At 51.2% G+C, this 18,275-nt stretch overlaps 1 protein-coding gene across 12 annotated transcripts in view; it reads left to right on the top strand.

Moving 5' to 3' along the window:
• RAF1 (Raf-1 proto-oncogene, serine/threonine kinase) overlaps nt 1-18,275 on the top strand; it is a 152,877-nt gene that overhangs the window by 81,486 nt on the left and 53,116 nt on the right. For 9 of the 12 annotated variants that reach the window (XM_068251799.1, XM_068251801.1, XM_068251798.1 and 6 more), the window contains exons 3-5: nt 7,128-7,240; nt 10,372-10,474; nt 11,255-11,412. In XM_068251799.1, coding sequence (XP_068107900.1) covers nt 7,128-7,240; nt 10,372-10,474; nt 11,255-11,412 — 374 coding nt within the window. The remainder of the gene's footprint in view (nt 1-7,127; nt 7,241-10,371; nt 10,475-11,254; nt 11,413-18,275) is intronic. The other 3 variants (XM_068251802.1, XM_068251800.1, XM_068251809.1) reach the window with 1 other exon arrangement.

Genomic DNA, 18,275 nt, shown 5'->3' with positions numbered 1-18,275 from the left:
TGAGCGGAATGCTGCATCTCTTTATTGTGATTTTGCTATGATGTTTGGGGAAGGAATTTTCGTGTCTTCATTAAGTCAGACGTGAAGCCGGTGTGCTGTACATGGAGGAATGCAGACAGCGGCACACCCAGCGCTGATTCCCTCTGCTGCTTCTGCTGGGATTTATAATCATTATCACGGAATGTTCTCTAATGCAAACACTAATCGTTCCGCCTGCTCTCTACACTCTATAAAACTAACATGCAGCATTTTCCCTGAATTTATGTCATAATAGTAAATTGGAACTACGGTAACATTTCATTAAAAGACAGATCCTTATAGCAAATCTGAAGCGTATTTAGAATAAGAAAAAACAGATCCTTACCTAAGGAGAGGGAGGGCTCTGGGCCCTATAGAGTCTTCCTGTTCCTCCTGCGTTCCTCCGGCGTTCCAGCGCTGGCTCCCCCATTAGCAGTCTGTGGCCGATGGGGCGGAGACTGCTCTCTTCTGCTGCTGGAGGTTTCGGAAGTCTTCGTGGAACCCAAGACACGTGGCTCCACATTGCGCATGCGCAAGCTCTCTCTCTCTCGCGCACTTACGACTGCGCAGTATGGAGCCTTCCGGGCTCCCAAAGGCTGCCGACACCTCTCGCGGCAGGAGACAGCACTGGACGGTGGACCCAGATATAGGACCCAGAGCCTTCCCTCTCCTTAGGTAAGTATCTCTTTTTAAAATTTTAAATATGCTTCAGGTATGCTATAAAGCAGCAGTTCTCAACCTGGGGTCTGCGGTATATCAGCACTTGTCAGGGGGTCCCCCAGGGGCCATCCCAGGAGAGAAGAAGTGGTAGGCAGTGTCTGTGGTAGTAAAGCTGCAGTATACCAACAGGTGTGCCGCCAGCATACAAGCGGGACACTCCCCTCCTTTGACCTCACTTTAGAGGGGGCCTTGCTTTCTTGGGCCCCCAGTAACTCGCATAACCCGGTTCCAGTGCAGACTCCTCTCACTGCTCTCTTCTCCTCTCGCTGCCTCGCTAGGTTCGTGTCCTGTCTCCATGGTTACCCCGGCGGGTGCCTATAGCTTACTACCTATACTGGGGGCACCTATACCTAGCTAACATATATTGGGGGCACCTATAACTAGCTAACATATACCGGGGGCGCCTGTAACTGGCTACCTATACTGGGGACACATATAACTAGCTAACATATACTGGGGAGCATACATTTGAATTTGGTGCTGATAGACTTGGGCGCAGGATACAGCCGGTATATGGTTTATCCTGCTGCTGCACAAGTCCCGGCGGCGGTAATTACTATTCCCCCTCCAGGCCGCCATGGATAGTGGGGGAATGAAATAATTCGGCTTCCAGCGATTGCTGAAGCCAAATTATTGTGATTTTTTTTTGTAAGCAACTTCGGCTCCGTCTTCTGACTGCGCCGACGTCACTCACTGAGCAACGCTAGTTGTGATTCCCTTTATAGTTTATAGTGGCGCCCAAATCTAGCAGCGCTGAAAAGCACTGCTACGTACTGGGGACACCTATATCTGGCTATCTATAACTGTGGCACCTATACTGGGGGAACCTATAACTGACGTATACTGGGGACACCTATAACTGGCTAACATATACTGGGGGCACCTACAACTGGCTATTTATACTGGGGGAACCTATACCTGGCTAACTATACTGGGGGCACCTGTACCTGCCTACCTATACTGGAAAACCTATAGCTTGCTACCTATAATGGGTTCACCTATACCTGGCTACCTATACTGGGGGCACCTGTACCTGGTGTTTACAATATAAATACAACAACCCTCTACACCTATCCAGAGCTGGCAGGCAGGGCCACCAAGTATGGCAGATGCCACCCAACACGTTACAACCTTGGGAACAGCGGCCTGAGCCTGCAGGCTGCATCTCATGTAAAGGTAGCTGTCTCTCTGGAAGCGCAGTGACCGGTCATCGCTGGTTGTGTTTCGGGGTTTTTATCTCTGTTAATCCCTCACCCCGGCATGTAGGCGTGCGCAAAGCTCCGCTTCCATATAACATTACACTGCGAGGATATCGGGATTACAGAGGCGCAAAATCTGCACAATCCACCATATGTGACAGCCCTAGAGGAGCACAAAATCCTGGTCACATGTAAAATGCATACTAATGAGAGTCAAATGTACTAGGAATTACTGTATCCTATGCTGCTGCCATTTTAAGAGGACCTGTAGTGAAAAGAACGCAGTTAATAGCTTTTTCTTTCTCCAATATTCATTTATAAATGCTTTAGTCAGTGTTTGCCCACTGTAAAATCTTTCCTCTCCCTGATTTACATTCTGAAATGTATATGTATTTATATAGCACTGACATCTTCTGCAGCACATTACAGAGTACATAGTCATGTCACTGACTGTCCTCAGAGGAGCTTACACTCTAATCCTACCATAGTCATAGTGTAATGTCCTACCATATTATTATTATGTATTTATATAGCACTGCAATCTTCTGCAGCACTGTACAGAATACATAGTCATGTCACTGACTGTCCTCAGAGGAGCTCACAATCTAATCCTACTATAGTCTAATGTACTACATATTATTATTATTATTATTATGTACTGTATTTATATAGCACTGACATCTTCTGCAGCACATTACAGAGTACATAGTCATGTCACTGACTGTCCTCAGAGGAGCTCACAATCTAATCCTACCATAGCCATAGTGTAATGTCCTACCATATTATTATTATGTATTTATATAGCAGTGACATCTTCTGCAGCACATTACAGAGTACATAGTCATGTCACTGACTGTCCTCAGAGGAGCTCACAATCTAATCCTACCATAGTCATAGTCTAATGTCCTACCATATTATTATTATTATGTATTTATATAGCACTGACATCTTCTGCAGCACATTACTGAGTACATAGTCATGTCACTGACTGTTCTCAGAGGAGCTCACACTCTAATCCTACCATAGTCATAGTGTAATGTCCTACCATATTATTATGTATTTATATAACACTGACATCTCCTGCAGCACATTACAGAGTACATAGTCATGTCACTGACTGTCCTCAGAGGAGCTCACACTCTAATCCTACCATAGTCATAGTCTAATGTCCTACCATATTATTTTTATTATGTATTTATATAGCGCTGACATATTCTGCAGCACATTACAGAGTACATAGTCATGTCACTGACTGTCCTCAGAGGAGCTCACACTCTAATCCTACCATAGTCACAGTCTAATGTCCTACCATATTATTATTATGTATTTATATAGCACTGACATCTTCTGCAGCACATTACAGAGTACATAGTCATGTCACTGACTGTCCTCAGAGGAGCTCACAATGTAATCCTTCCATAGCCATAGTCTAATGTCCTACCATATTATGTGCGGTCGCAGGCAGGCAGTGTGCGGACGCAGGCAGGCAGTGTGCGGACGCAGGCAGGCAGTGTGCGGACGCAGGCAGGCAGTGTGCGGACGCAGGCAGGCAGTGTGCGGACGCAGGCAGGCAGTGTGCGGACGCAGGCAGGCAGTGTGCGGACGCAGGCAGGCAGTGTGCGGACGCAGGCAGGCAGTGTGCGGACGCAGGCAGGCAGGCAGTGGGCGGACGCAGGCAGGCAGTGCGTGGACCCAGGCAGGCAGTGCGCGGACGGAGGCAGTGCGCAGATCTATAGCAGGCCTGTGTACATCTCGGCCTCAGTGACTCTGCAGTGACAGGGAGATATAAGAACAGCGGTCTGTTGCTTTCTGCGCAGGCCGCTCGCTGCTGACTTTCCACATACCTTGTCCAAGATAAATATTAGTGAGTGCAGCCGGGATCCAAATCAGAAAAATCCACTCGGCTGCATAACTCACATCTGACACCATCAGAAATAACAAACATTTCTGAGTAATCCTGCTGAACAGCCGAGCGGGAATAATCTGCGTATTTATGTCTTTCTTCTGATTGTGACACAAAATAAGTATTATTCAGCAGTCAGGAACATGAAAGGGCTTTTTTGGCCTTCTGACCCTTCTGCCTTCCACGCCCAGCAACTGAGCCGGACTTATTTCTGGCAGTTACAACAGCTATAAGTAAATAAATTGGCCATTTCAGCGAGCTGGATGAGTGCGCCAGTATGCGATCATACAAAGAATGCTTTTACTGACGCCTCGCTGGGCCCTGAAAACTTCCTTAACCCTTCCCAGACCAGAGGAGAGCGCCAGTTATCCCTTCCCAGACCAGAGGAGAGCGCCAGTTATCCCTTCCCAGACCAGAGGAGAGCGCCAGTTATCCCTTCCCAGACCAGAGGAGAGCGCCAGTTATCCCTTCCCAGACCAGAGGAGAGCGCCAGTTATCCCTTCCCAGACCAGAGGAGAGCGCCAGTTATCCCTTCCCAGACCAGAGGAGAGCGCCAGTTATCCCTTCCCAGACCAGAGGAGAGCGCCAGCTAACCCTTCCCAGACCAGAGGAGAGCGCCAGCTAACCCTTCCCAGACCAGAGGAGAGCTCCAGTTATCCCTTCCCAGACCAGAGGAGAGCTCCAGTTATCCCTTCCCAGGCCAGAGGAGGGCGCCAGTTACCCCTTCCCAGACCAGAGGAGAGCGCCAGTTATCCCTTCCCAGATCAGAGGAGAAGGCCAGTTATCCCTTCCCAGACCAGAGGAGAGCGCCAGTTTTCCCTTCCCAGACCAGAGGAGAGCTCCAGTTATCCCTTCCCAGACCAGAGGAGAGCGCCAGTTAACCCTTCCCAGGCCAGAGGAGGGCGCCAGTTACCCCTTCCCAGACCAGAGGAGAGCGCCAGTTACCCCTTCCCAGACCAGAGGAGAAGGCCAGTTATCCCTTCCCAGACCAGAGGAGAGCGCCAGTTATCCCTTCCCAGACCAGAGGAGAGCGCCAGTTATCCCTTCCCAGACCAGAGGAGAGCGCCAGTTACCCCTTCCCAGACCAGAGGAGAGCTCCAGTTATCCCTTCCCAGACCAGAGGAGGGCGCCAGTTACCCCTTCCCAGGCCAGAGGAGAGCGCCAGTTATCCCTTCCCAGACCAGAGGAGAGCGGCAGTTACCCCTTCCCAGGCCAGAGGAGGGCTCCAGTTATCCCTTCCCAGACCAGAGGAGAGCGCCAGTTATCCCTTCCCAGGCCAGAGGAGAGCGCCAGTTATCCCTTCCCAGGCCAGAGCAGAGCGCCAGTTATCCCTTCCCAGACCAGAGGAGAGTGCCAGTTATCCCTTCTCAGACCAGAGGAGAGCGCCAGTTATCCCTTCCCAGACCAGAGGAGAGCGCCAGTTATCCCTTCCCAGACCAGAGGAGAGCGCCAGTTATCCCTTCCCAGACCAGAGGAGAGCGCCAGTTATCCCTTCCCAGACCAGAGGAGAGCGCCAGTTATCCCTTCCCAGGCCAGAGCAGAGCGCCAGTTATCCCTTCCCAGGCCAGAGCAGAGCGCCAGTTATCCCTTCCCAGACCAGAGGAGAGTGCCAGTTATCCCTTCTCAGACCAGAGGAGAGCGCCAGTTATCCCTTCCCAGACCAGTAGTTTTGATAGTATTTTTCCACCCACTTTTTGGTACTTTTCCACCCGTTTTTTGGTACTTTTCCACCCGCTTTTTGGTACCCGCTTTTTGGTACTTTTCCACCCGCTTTTTGGTACTTTTCCACCCGCTTTTTGGTACTTTTCCACCCGCTTTTTGGTACTTTTTTAACTGCGAAGTGCTGAAACGTTATTCTCAAAAGAAGATGAGATATTATCTCCTACGAGAAAACTTTGGAGAAAAAGTGAATTTAACGTCCCGCCTTCTTTCTTCTATACAATGTTGCTCACATAATTACAGAAAGTACCGGGGATCGGGGAATTTGGAATAGAATTTATAATTTGTACATTCTGTTATTTTCTCCTTCTTCAGAGATCAGCTGTTCAGGTGCATACACACATCAGATTTTTACTGGCCAATCACCGCCCAGGTACACCACCTCCATGTAGGAGGAAGGCCAGCTTATTCTGAATACTGACAGCAGATTGTGTAGATAAGTGCTCATACTACATGGAAGTAATATTAGCCAATCACAGGCCAATCAAAACTGTTGTGTACCAGGCTGTTAGGTCCCACATCCTCAGACCCCCTCTGTGGCCAGATGCTTAGCTGACGCTCTCTGAGCCTGGAGATCACAGGCGTGGCACTGGGTGACAGATTCGTTGAGTTTAATGACAAGAAACGTGTTGCAGAGTATGAACGATTGGTGGTAGTTGTGCGTCTGACAGATGCTGCCCTCCATACACTTTCTGTACTACAAGCATCCAGCATAATGGCAAGGGTAAGATCAAGCAATACAACGCCTCTGTATTCATTATTAGTGTTCTCCGGACATCGTGCGGACCTCCTTCTTCTTGCTCTTATTGTTTGCAGTGGTCTCCCCAGGCTCTTCTAGCTGGGTGCTCCACCCGGCTAATTTTATTGACCGCCCGGCTATCCTCGTAGCTCCTCCTCCTCCTCCTCCTGTGCTGAGCTGTTAGCAGAGTTGTGCTGGTCTTGCATCCCCCAGTTCTGCCCCACCCAGATACGTTTTTATGCCACCCGGCTGGAACAATGTTTGGGGAGAACGCAGATTGTTTGGGATCGGCAATGCTTGGTTGCACTGTGTGAGCATTGCGGGTTATAGCCGTACGGTCTTGTATATACATCCAACATCAGCCCTCATAGTAAGCCTGAAGTGGCATTTTATAGGTCTACTGAAATGTCCCTGAAGGCATTAATAGAACAAGTTACTTGCAATCCCAGGTGTTACTGTATATTTCTGTGACATAGCATATTTCAGCTGTGTACAGATCTGTGTACCTGGGCATTGCGTAGCTGCCAGAGTAATGAGTAAGGGAGGACAGTGAGATGAATCATTGATGTAGGGTTGTGCAAATTCTCTATGCAAATATATGCAGCTTGACAATGGACAAATGGGATCCAGCCTTGGTGGGTGTTGATTGGGTTATTGTAAAGCCCCATACATTTGCATAATGCTGCATCAGCTTGTAATGAGTTGCACCTCGCTAGTGATGGCTGACGTGGCCGCCAGTGATTGCTGGATATCCGGTAACCGTTAGGCATGAGATCTGGCGGCAGTCGGGGATCCTCTGACCTCTCGCTATGCTTCTCTCCTCCTGCAGGTGAATGTCCGCAGTGGGATGACCCTCCACGATTGCCTTATGAAGTCGCTGAAGGTGCGAGGACTCCAGCCAGAATGCTGCGCCGTATTCCGCCTTCTGCCAGACACCAAAGGGTAAGAGCCTCCCACTGACATATACAAACGGAGCAGGGATTTAACTTTTCTGTTCACTGAGAGTTCCAAAGCCAATGAAAGTAATACGTGGCTTCCCAGGATGCCCTGGGAGCATAGCTAATAAGCCTAGGCTGTGACATCACTGGGAGGGTGGAGCTACATAACCATATGCAGCAATAGATAGATAGATAGATAGATAGATAGATAGATAGATAGATAGATAGATAGATAGATAGATGCTGACAGTAACAGATCTCTCTCCAATCAGATTGGATCAGAGAGAGATCTGTCTTCTTGGTCGATCTGCCTGTACATTACTAGATGTATGGGCACCATAAATGGAACCCGAGGTGGGTTTGAAGAATGCTATTAGGACACAGAGGCTGGTTCTGCATACTATCACCATTCTCTGTTACTATACCGTGCCCCAGTCCCCCCTGCGCTCTGCTGTCCCCCAGAAAAAAAATGTCATCAGTAAAGACCCCAAGCTTCTTCTAGACATTTCCTGGACACTTGGCGGAGGTCTGGCTGCAGTTGGGGGCGCTGGGCACAGTTGGGGGCGCTGAGATCTGCTCTGTGAAAGGGGGAGCGCCTGGTTTGATGTTCTGCCCCCCCCCCCCCCTCCGGACACTTGGCGGGGGTCTGGCTGCAGTCGGAGTTTCCCAGTGTGAGGTGATTGGGTTGAGGTAATGAGATATGGAGTTTCTGTAGGTGGGGACGAGTCAGGCACTTTATCCCTGTGGGGTTTGTGGAACGGCTGTTTGTCAGCCAACAGATACAATGACTCTCTAGCTGTGCACATGTCCCGGTGACGTCTGCACGGAGAGGGGGCGTGTCTTCCGCATGCTGCCCATTATATATATATATGTACTGTATGACTCGCTGCGACGCCTCAGGCCAGGCTTACAATCTATTTCTGGCTCATTGCTATGACATGGATATCGCTCACATTTCCCCCGTATCCCTCTATGTAAATATCAGTGCAGCCGGCGTTACAGCGAGGGCCGCAGGACAGAGGCAGCTGTGCGTCTGCCTCTCTGTACAGTCACGCTGTTACCGGGCAAGTCTGGCCAGGAAGCGTCACTCAGCTTCACTTATGCTAAGTACAGACTTGCGATAACGATCCTTCTAAAGAACCGATAATAAGACAACGAATGAGGGAGGAACGATTGGAATGCAATGATGGAAAAAGACAACTGTTATACACACACCAACGATAGTTCTGAAGAAAAGGAACGATAAAATGAGACGTATGCGCATGCAAATGGATGTCACATGGGATTTCAATAGATTACAATAGATCATAGTTCATTTTAATACAAACTATAGCTCAAATAGTAATCATTAGCAATAGAAGGGTCATTATAAGTCGCACTAAACAGGAAGTAGTAGAAATGTTACTTTCTGACGCATGCGTACGTTCCCTTATAACCATCATTATCGGCAGAGAACTATACACACTTTTGTTTTGCAACAATTGTCGTTTAATATGACCCATCCTGGCAAATTTTTTCCTCTTGCCGATATCGTTCGTTCGTCGTATTTAATGATCGTTCGGTAAACTTCTTTACCCGATTGTTGGCAGAGCGATCATTAAGCTGCTGTTAGGAACGACCATAGTCGCAAGAGTGTACCTAGCATTACTCTGGGCCAGATTTATCAAAGCATTACTGACAGTTTTTTCTCCTTAAACCGTTCTAGCCAGCAGGGGAACAGTTCTGCATGATAATAGGACAAGGACAATTCTTAAATCCTACGTAATAGTGGCAATTTAGCATGATTTTCTAGAGCTGCACTACAGTTAAGAAAAGTGCAAATCCATCCCTAAACTGCCACAGATCAAGAAGTGCTTAATAGCAGTTCTACAGGCTCCTCCCCCCTGCTGCCAGGTGTCCAGTGAAGCTGTTCTGTGCTTAACCCCTCCAGTGCTGGGCATAAATACAGTACAGCAGATGTATTGGTTACCTCAGCAACAGCAACTTCCCTCACACACTGTACTGCCTGAGACCTTCCTATTTTAGAACAGCTTAAGAAGAAAACTGCGCTATTAAGTGATTTCTTAACCTTCCTGGCGGGTGGGGGGATGCTGCTGAGCAGCGGCTATCATGTAGCGAGCCCTGGGCTACATGAATTAAAAAAAAAAAAAAAACCCTGCTGCGCTGCCTCCTGGCGGAATTAATTAGACCGCCAGGAGGGTTAAGATGCCTGAGACAGTTCTGCACAGAATACTAAAAACCTACCAATATTTTGTCTCGGACACTCTTGATAAATGTCCCCCAGACTTGGGGAGATTCTTCCAGACGTTGCACAGATTCACACACATATCATCGGAGTATGTTGACTGTATGTGCAGCAATGACTCAAACGGCTTGACCGATTTGAACGAAACTTGGTATACAGATCCCTTACTACCTGGGATGATATGTTCTGGGGGTCTCACGGCCCCCCTGCACACCTGGGCGGAGCTACAAACAGCAAATCAGATTTCACCCATTCATGTCAATGGAAAAAATGGAAAAGGCTGCCATTCTCACAGTGATCAAGCCAGAGTCCCCACACTTGGTACAGTTGGTCACTTGGTACAGTTGGTCACTTGGTGACCGAGGTTACAAATCCAGTTAAAGTGGGTGGAGCATAAAACAGCCAATCAAATTTCACTGGGAAAATGTAAACTGCAGCCATTCTTACACCTTTAATGGCTTGCCACACTTGGTCACTGGGTGAATGAGATTAATATTCAGGAAAGTGGGTGGAGCCTACAACAGCCAAACAAAATTCACCTATTGGTTTTGTAGGGGAATATTGAAACTGCTGCCATTCTTACACTGTTAATGGCAGAGCCCTCAAACCTGCTACAGTCAGTCATTGGGTGACTGGGGTTTAAATGTAGAAAAAGGGTGGAGCCACAAACAGCCAATCGGATTTCTTGCCTGGATAAACTGCTTCCATTCACACATTTTTGACGCCAGGGACCTGAAAGCTCTTAGTATTGCTGATATTCAGGTGTTGCACTCCTGCAGAGAGAGAGAGTATTGCTGATATTGAGGTGTTTGTACAGCAGTCACTCTGCTTTCTCTTGATGTTGAGTGTCCGGCCGGTGAGCGTTGCTGACATGTTCTCTTATGTTCCAGCAGGAAGCAGCGTCTGGATTGGAGTACAGATGCCATGGTGTTAATCGGAGCGGAGCTCATAGTGGATTTCTTGGATCACGTTCCTCTCACGACACACAATTTTGTAAGTAATTGGCAATAGATTCGGCATTGTCCTTTTTGATAGCAGCATGGAATCCAAATCCAGAACTTCTAGACCACCGGGGGTCTCTTTATCAAGGGGACAGCAATAGGCTAGCCCCCCCTTCCCCTCCCCCCCCCCCCCCCCCCCCCCGCTCTGGTATTCTCTATGGGGAGGATCAGGCAGGACTGTGCGTAACATCATGACGTTGATGAGGTGGTCAAATTGGCCAGTGATTGTACACATGTTCAATGATCTAACCAATTATTGACCATTTTTACCACCTGCATGTAGTATGAGGGTGAACAGATACTGAATACTATGAGCAGACTGTGTAGGTAACACTCATACTACATGGCGGTGGTAAAATTGGCCAGTTACCGTTTGTACAATGTCTCCCCCATGAAACGTTTTGCCCGGTGGGTCTCCTGTCTGGTAGATGTTTGGCATATCTGTGTGGCCTGACATGTGATCACCAGTGTGCCCGCCCACTTATCAGTCATTACTGATCCGTAAGAATAATGTACTTCCGATTGCTGGGCAGTCCTGTCATTATGGTCAGATTGTTCATCGATCTGCAGTAAATCTTGGATGGTGTATAGCAGGCACAAGTTGCTTAGCTTGCGAGTCTGTGGCTGGAGGTGGTTCGTGAAATGAGCTTTTACGTAACACTGTTGTCTGTCTTGAGAAGAATTCTGATTGGATGTTTGGAATCGTTATTATGATTGTATCGTTTGGCCTTTTTGTCTGATCGCCATCTGATCATCTGAATCCCGTTGACAGGTCCGGAAGACGTTCCTGAAGCTGGCCTTCTGTGACATCTGCCAGAAGTTCCTTCTCAACGGATTCCGATGCCAGACGTGCATGTACAAGTTCCATGAGCACTGCAGCACCAAGGTGCCAACCATGTGTGTGGACTGGACCAACATGCGCCAGCTGTTGTAAGTGTCCACCGACTGGGGGCTCCGTCCTGCAGCAGAGCCCTTCGTCCACGGGGGAGCTTACAGGGCGCACACTGCAACTAGTTCCCAGGCCTGGTCCACGGGGGAGCTTACAGGGCGCACACTGCAAATAGCTCCCAGGCCTCGTCCACGGGGGAGCTTACAGGGCGCACACTGCAAATAGCTCCCAGGCCTAGTCCACAGGGGAGCTTACAGGGAGCTTACACTGCATATAGCTCCCAGGCCTAGTCCACGGGGGAGCTTACAGGGCGCACACTGCAAATAGCTCCCAGGCCTAGTCCACGGGGGAGATTACAGCGTGCGCACTGCAACTAGTTCCCAGGCCTGGTCCACGGGGGAGCTTACAGGGCGCACACTGCAACTAGTTCCCAGGCCTGGTCCACGGGGGAGCTTACAGGGCGCACACTGCAACTAGTTCCCAGGCCTGGTCCACGGGGGAGCTTACAGGGCGCACACTGCAAATAGCTCCCAGGCCTAGTCCACGGGGGAGATTACAGGGTGCGCACTGCAACTAGTTCCCAGGCCTGGTCCACGGGGGAGCTTACAGGGCGCACACTGCAAATAGCTCCCAGGCCTAGTCCACAGGGGAGCTTACAGGGGGCACACTGCAAATAGCTCCCAGGCCTAGTCCATGGGGGAGCTTACAGGGCGCACACTGCAAATAGTTCCCAGGCCTAGTCCACAGGGGAGCTTACAGGGCGCACACTGCAAATAGCTCCCAGGCCTCGTCCACGGGGGAGCTTACAGGGCGCACACTGCAAATAGCTCCCAGGCCTAGTCCACACGGGAGCTTACAGGGCGCACACTGCAACTAGTTCCCAGGCCTAGTCCACGGGGGAGCTTACAGGGCGCACACTGCAAATAGCTCCCAGGCCTCGTCCACGGGGGAGCTTACAGGGCGCACACTGCAAGTAGCTCCCAGGCCCAGTCCACGGGGGAGATTACAGGGCGCTCACTGCAAATAGCTCCCAGGCCTAGTCCACAGGGGAGCTTACAGGGCGCACACTGCAAATAGCTCCCAGGCCTAGCCCACAGGGGAGCTTACAGGGCGCACACTGCAACTAGCTCCCAGGCCTAGTCCACAGGAGAGCTTACAGGGCGCACACTGCAAATAGCTCCCAGGCCTAGTCCATGGGGGAGCTTACAGGGCGCACACTGCAAATAGTTCCCAGGCCTGGTCCACGGGGGAGCTTACAGGGCGCACACTGCAAATAGTTCCCAGGCCTAGTCCACAGGGGAGCTTACAGGGCGCACACTGCAACTAGTTCCCAGGCCTAGTCCACGGGGGAGCTTACAGGGAGTACACTGCAACTAGTTCCCAGGCCTAGTCCACAGGGGAGCTTACAGGGCGCACACTGCAACTAGTTCCCAGGCCTAGTCCACGGGGGAGCTTACAGGGCGCACACTGCAAATAGCTCCCATGCCTAGTCCACAGGGGAGCTTACAGGGCGCACACTGCAACTAGTTCCCAGGCCTAGTCCACGGGGGAGCTTACAGGGCGCACACTGCAAATAGTTCCCAGGCCTAGTCCACCGGGGAGCTTACAGGGCGCACACTCCAACTAGCTCCCATGCCTAGTCCACGGGGGAGCTTACAGGGCGCACACTGCAACTAGTTCCCAGGCCTAGTCCACGGGGGAGCTTACAGGGCGCACACTGCAAATAGTTCCCAGGCCTAGTCCACAGGGGAGCTTACAGGGCGCACACTGCAAATAGCTCCCAGTCCTAGTCCACAGGGGAGCTTACAGGGTGCACACTGCAACTAGTTCCCAGGCCTCGTCCATGGGGGAGCTTACAGGGCGCACACTGCAAATAGTTCCCAGTCCTAGTCCATGGGGGAGCTTACAGGGCGCACACTGCAAATAGTTCCCAGGCCTAGTCCACGGGGGAGCTTACAGGGCGCACACTGCAAATAGTTCCCAGGCCTAGTCCACGGGGGAGCTTACAGGGCGCACACTGCAAATAGTTCCCAGGCCTAGTCCACGGGGGAGATTACAGGGCGCACACTGCAACTAGTTCCCAGGCCTAGTCCATGGGGGAGCTTACAGGGCGCACACTGCAAATAGCTCCCAGGCCTAGTCCACGGGGGAGATTACAGGGCGCACACTGCAACTAGCTCCCAGGCCTAGTCCACGGGGGAGATTACAGGGCGCACACTGCAACTAGTTCCCAGGCCTAGTCCACGGGGGAGATTACAGGGCGCACACTGCAAATAGCTCCCAGGTTATAAACACAAGAGTGTAGCTGCTCATCGTAGAGAACCACAATATGGCCGGGAATCTGTATAAAGGATAAGGAAGAGCTGCTTGTGCTTAAAGCATAACTGAACTGAGAGGGACTTGGAAGCTGCCATGTTTATTTCCTTTTAGGACAACTGAAGTGAGATGTATACGGAGGCTGCCATATTTATTTCCTCTTAAACAATACCAATTGCATGGCAGTCCTGCTGAGTTATTTGGCTGCAGTAGTGTCTGAATCACACCAGTAATAAGCATGCAGCTAATCTTGTCAGATCTGACAATAATGTCAGAAACACCTGATCTGCTGCATGCTTGTTCAGGGGCTCTGGCTAAAAGTATTACAGGCAGATTATCGACAGGATAGCCAGGCACCTGGTATTGCTTAAAATTAAATAAATGTGGCAGCCACCATATCCCTCTCACTTTAGTTGTCCTTTAAGCAATACCAGTTGCCTGGACTCCAATACTTTTAGCCATAGCCCCTGAACAAGCATGCAGCAGATCAGGTGTTCTGACTGAAGTGTGACTGATTTAGATGCATGCTTGTTTCTGGTGTGAGATTCAGACACTACTGCAGCCAGAGAGATCAGCAGGACTGCCGGGTAACTGGTATTGTTTAACGGGAAATGAATATGGCTGCCTCCATAGTCTTCTCACCTCTTTCAAAATATAAACAAGATTCTCTGCTCTGTGCAGTGTCTCCCCTTATTAGAGGGCTGAATGCCAGTATTCACATTCCAGCATATGAGCGTATTCGTGGATAAACCGCTGCTGATCTGTCCCCGATTGTCCCGTCTGTGTGGAAGCACCGCCCAGGGATCCAATATGAGAGCCACTGATGAGTTCTCGGCCAGATCAGGATGTTGGTAAATCTCAGGATATTTGCTGCCTCCGATGAAGCGAGGGTGATCCTTGGGAAACCAGTCAGGCCACTGATTCCATTTTATTTTTGTCCAATAAATGTTTCTACCTATTGGCGCAAATAGCTTCTGATTCACTAATATCCTGATCCGGCTGAGGACTCCTCTGGAGTATTCCATATTGGATCCTTGGATGGTGTTTCCACCACAGGACAATCGAGATCGAGGACAGATCAACAGCGGTTTATCCAGTAATACACACCTATGCTGATCTGTCCATATCGTTATTCTCAGCCCTCTAACAAGCTGAGCCACTCTCTGCATTGAGACCACGATCTAGATTATACCTAAATGCTGGGAACACACGATGCAATTTCCTGTCCGAGTTGTATCATGTGTACATGTCCAAACTGCTCCCGATTGATAAAGGGATCAATTTTCTGATGAGATCTTCAAATCAAAATTGATCCCTTTCTCGATCAGAGAAAAATTGCATGGTGTGTTGCCGGCGTTAGACACGAGGAGCGCTTCCTGCTCATCTGTGCGACTTCCTCCTGCTCCTCCGCTGTACCGCCTGCTCCTCATAAGAGATTCCACTACTCCACAAACATCCGGAGGAACCGGTTCCTGCTCATCTGTGCGACTTCCTCCTGGTCCTCCGCTGTACCGCCTGCTCCTCATCAGCGATTCCACCGCTCCACAAACATCTGGAGGAACCGATTCCTGCTCATCTGTGTCTCTCCCTCTTGGTCCTCCGCCGTACCGCCTGCTCCTCATAAGAGATTCCACTGCTCCACAAACATCTGGAGGAACCGGTTCCTGCTCATCTGTGTGTCTCCCTCCTGGTCCTCCGCTGTACCGCCTGCTCCTCATCAGAGATTCCACCGCTCCACAAACATCTGGCGGAACCGGTTCCTGCTCATCTGTGCGTCTCCCTCCTGCTCCTCCGCTGTACCGCCTGCTCCTCATCAGAGATTCCACCGCTCCACAAACATCTGGAGGTACCGGTTCCTGCTCATCTGTGTGTCTCCCTCCTGGTCCTCCGCTGTACCGCCTGCTCCTCATCAGCGATTCCGCCGCTCCACAAACATCTGGAGGAACCGGTTCCTGCTCATCTGTGCGACTTTCTCCTGGTCCTCCGCTGTACCACCTGCTCCTCATCAGAGATTCCGCCTCTCCACAAACATCTGGAGGAACCGGTTCCTGCTCATCTGTGCGACTCCCTTCTGGTCCTCCGCTGTACCACCTGCTCCTCATCAGAGATTCCACCGCTCCACAAACATCTGGCGGAACCGGTTCCTGCTCATCTGTGCGTCTCCCTCCTGCTCCTCCGCTGTACCGCCTGCTCCTCATCAGAGATTCCACTGCTCCACAAACATCTGGAGGAACCGGTTCCTGCTCATCTGTGCGACTCCCTCCTGCTCCTCCGCCGTCCCGCCTGCTCCTCATAAGAGATTCCACTGCTCCACAAACATCTGGAGGAACCGATTCCTGCTCATCTGTGTCTCTCCCTCCTGGTCCTCCGCCGTACCGCCTGCTCCTCATCAGAGATTCCACTGCTCCACAAACATCTGGAGGAACCGGTTCCTGCTCATCTGGGCGTCTCCCTCCTGCTCCTCCGCCGTACCGCCTGTTCCTCATCAGACATTCCGCCACTCCACAAACATCTGGACCGGTTCCTGCTCATCTGTGTGACTCCCTCCAGGTCCTCCACTGTACCGCCTGCCAGTGTCGCTCCTCATCAGAGATTCCGCCGCTCCACAAACATCTGGACCGGTTCCTGCTCATCTGTGCGTCTCCCTCCTGGTCCTCCGCCGTCCCGCCTGCTCCTCGTCAGAGATTCCGCCGCTCCACAAACATCTAGCGGAACCGGTTCCTGGTCCTCCGTTGTACCGCCTGCCAGTGTCGCTCCTCATCAGATTCCGCCGCTCCACAAACATCTGGAGGAACCGGTTCCTGCTCATCTGTGCGTCTCCCTCCTGGTCCTCCGCTGTACCGCCTGCTCCTCATCAGAGATTCCGCCGCTCCACAAACATCTGGAGGAACCGGTTCCTGCTCACCTGTGCGTCATCCTCCTGGTCCTCCGCCGTACCGCCTGCTCCTCATCAGAGATTCTGCCGCTCCACAAACATCTGGAGGAACCGGTTCCTGCTCATCTGTGCGTCTCCCTCCTGGTCCTCCGCTGTACCGCCTGCTCCTCATCAGAGATTCCGCCGCTCCACAAACATCTGGAGGAACCGGTTCCTGCTCATCTGTGTGACTCCCTCCAGGTCCTCCGCTGTACCGCCTGCTCCTCATCAGAGATTTCGCCGCTCCACAAACATCTGGAGGAACCGGTTCCTGCTCATCTGTACGTCTCCCTCCAGGTCCTCCGCTGTACCGCCTGCCAGAATGTCGCTCCTCATCAGAGATTCCGCCGCTCCACAAACATCTGGAGGAACCGGTTCCTGCTCATCTGTGTGACTCCCTCCAGGTCCTCCGCTGTACCGCCTGCTCCTCATCAGAGATTCCGCCGCTCCACAAACATCTGGAGGAACCGGTTCCTGCTATTTTTACACCGAGTTATTATTGTAAATGAAATGATTAGTGGATGAGCAACGGGTATAAACAGCTCCTCCTTCCAAGTGATTACAGCAGGCTTTCATCAGTCCGCAGGAGGCGCCGTGCTCATCCCTGGGGCTCACCATGCTGAACGCACAGAGAATGTAAATAATGATGTCATACATTTCTAGCACATGCTTCCAGCGCCACCAAACACTAAAAGCATTCCTGCTATTCTATCTTCTGCTGAATCCCGTCTGGTGAGACAGAACCTCACATGAGGCCACCCAGGAATAGCAGACGACCTCGCCTCCCTATTCCTGCACTGTCTGCGCTCCTCGCCTCCCTATTCCTGCACTGTCTGCGCTCCTCTCCTCACTATTCCTGCACTGTCTGCACTCCTCTCCTCACTATTCCTGCACTGTCTGCGCTCCTCTCCTCACTATTCCTGCACTGTCTGCACTCCTCTCCTCACTATTCCTGCACTGTCTGCACTCCTCTCCTCACTATTCCTGCACTGTCTGCACTCCTCTCCTCACTATTCCTGCACTGTCTGCGCTCCTCTCCTCCCTATTCCTGCGCTGTCTGCGCTCCTCTCCTCCCTATTCCTGCACTGTCTGCGCTCCTCTCCTCACTATTCCTGCACTGTCTGCACTCCTCTCCTCACTATTCCTGCACTGTCTGCGCTCCTCTCCTCACTATTCCTGCACTGTCTGCGCTCGTCGCCTCCTTATTCCTGCACTGTCTGCCCTCCTGTCCTCACTATTCCTGCACTGTCTGCGCTCCTCTCCTCACTATTCCTGCACTGTCTACGCTCCTCTCCTCACTATTCCTGCACTGTCTGCACTCCTCTCCTCACTATTCCTGCACTGTCTGCGCGCCTCTCCTCACTATTCCTGCACTGTCTGCGCTCCTCGCCTCCCTATTCCTGCACTGTCTGCGCTCCTCTCCTCACTATTCCTGCACTGTCTGCGCTCCTCTCCTCACTATTCCTGCACTGTCTGCGCTCCTCTCCTCACTATTCCTGCACTGTCTGCGCTCCTCTCCTCACTATTCCTGCACTGTCTACGCTCCTCTCCTCACTATTCCTGCACTGTCTGCGCGCCTCTCCTCACTATTCCTGCACTGTCTGCGCTCCTCTCCTCACTATTCCTGCACTGTCTGCGCGCCTCTCCTCACTATTCCTGCACTGTCTGCGCTCC

This window comes from Hyperolius riggenbachi, chromosome 9, assembly GCF_040937935.1.
Source record: "Hyperolius riggenbachi isolate aHypRig1 chromosome 9, aHypRig1.pri, whole genome shotgun sequence".
NCBI classification, from domain to species: Eukaryota; Metazoa; Chordata; class Amphibia; order Anura; family Hyperoliidae; genus Hyperolius; species Hyperolius riggenbachi.
The sequence above is the reverse complement of the archived record's forward strand: the minus strand, read 5'-3'. Positions and strand labels throughout refer to the sequence as shown.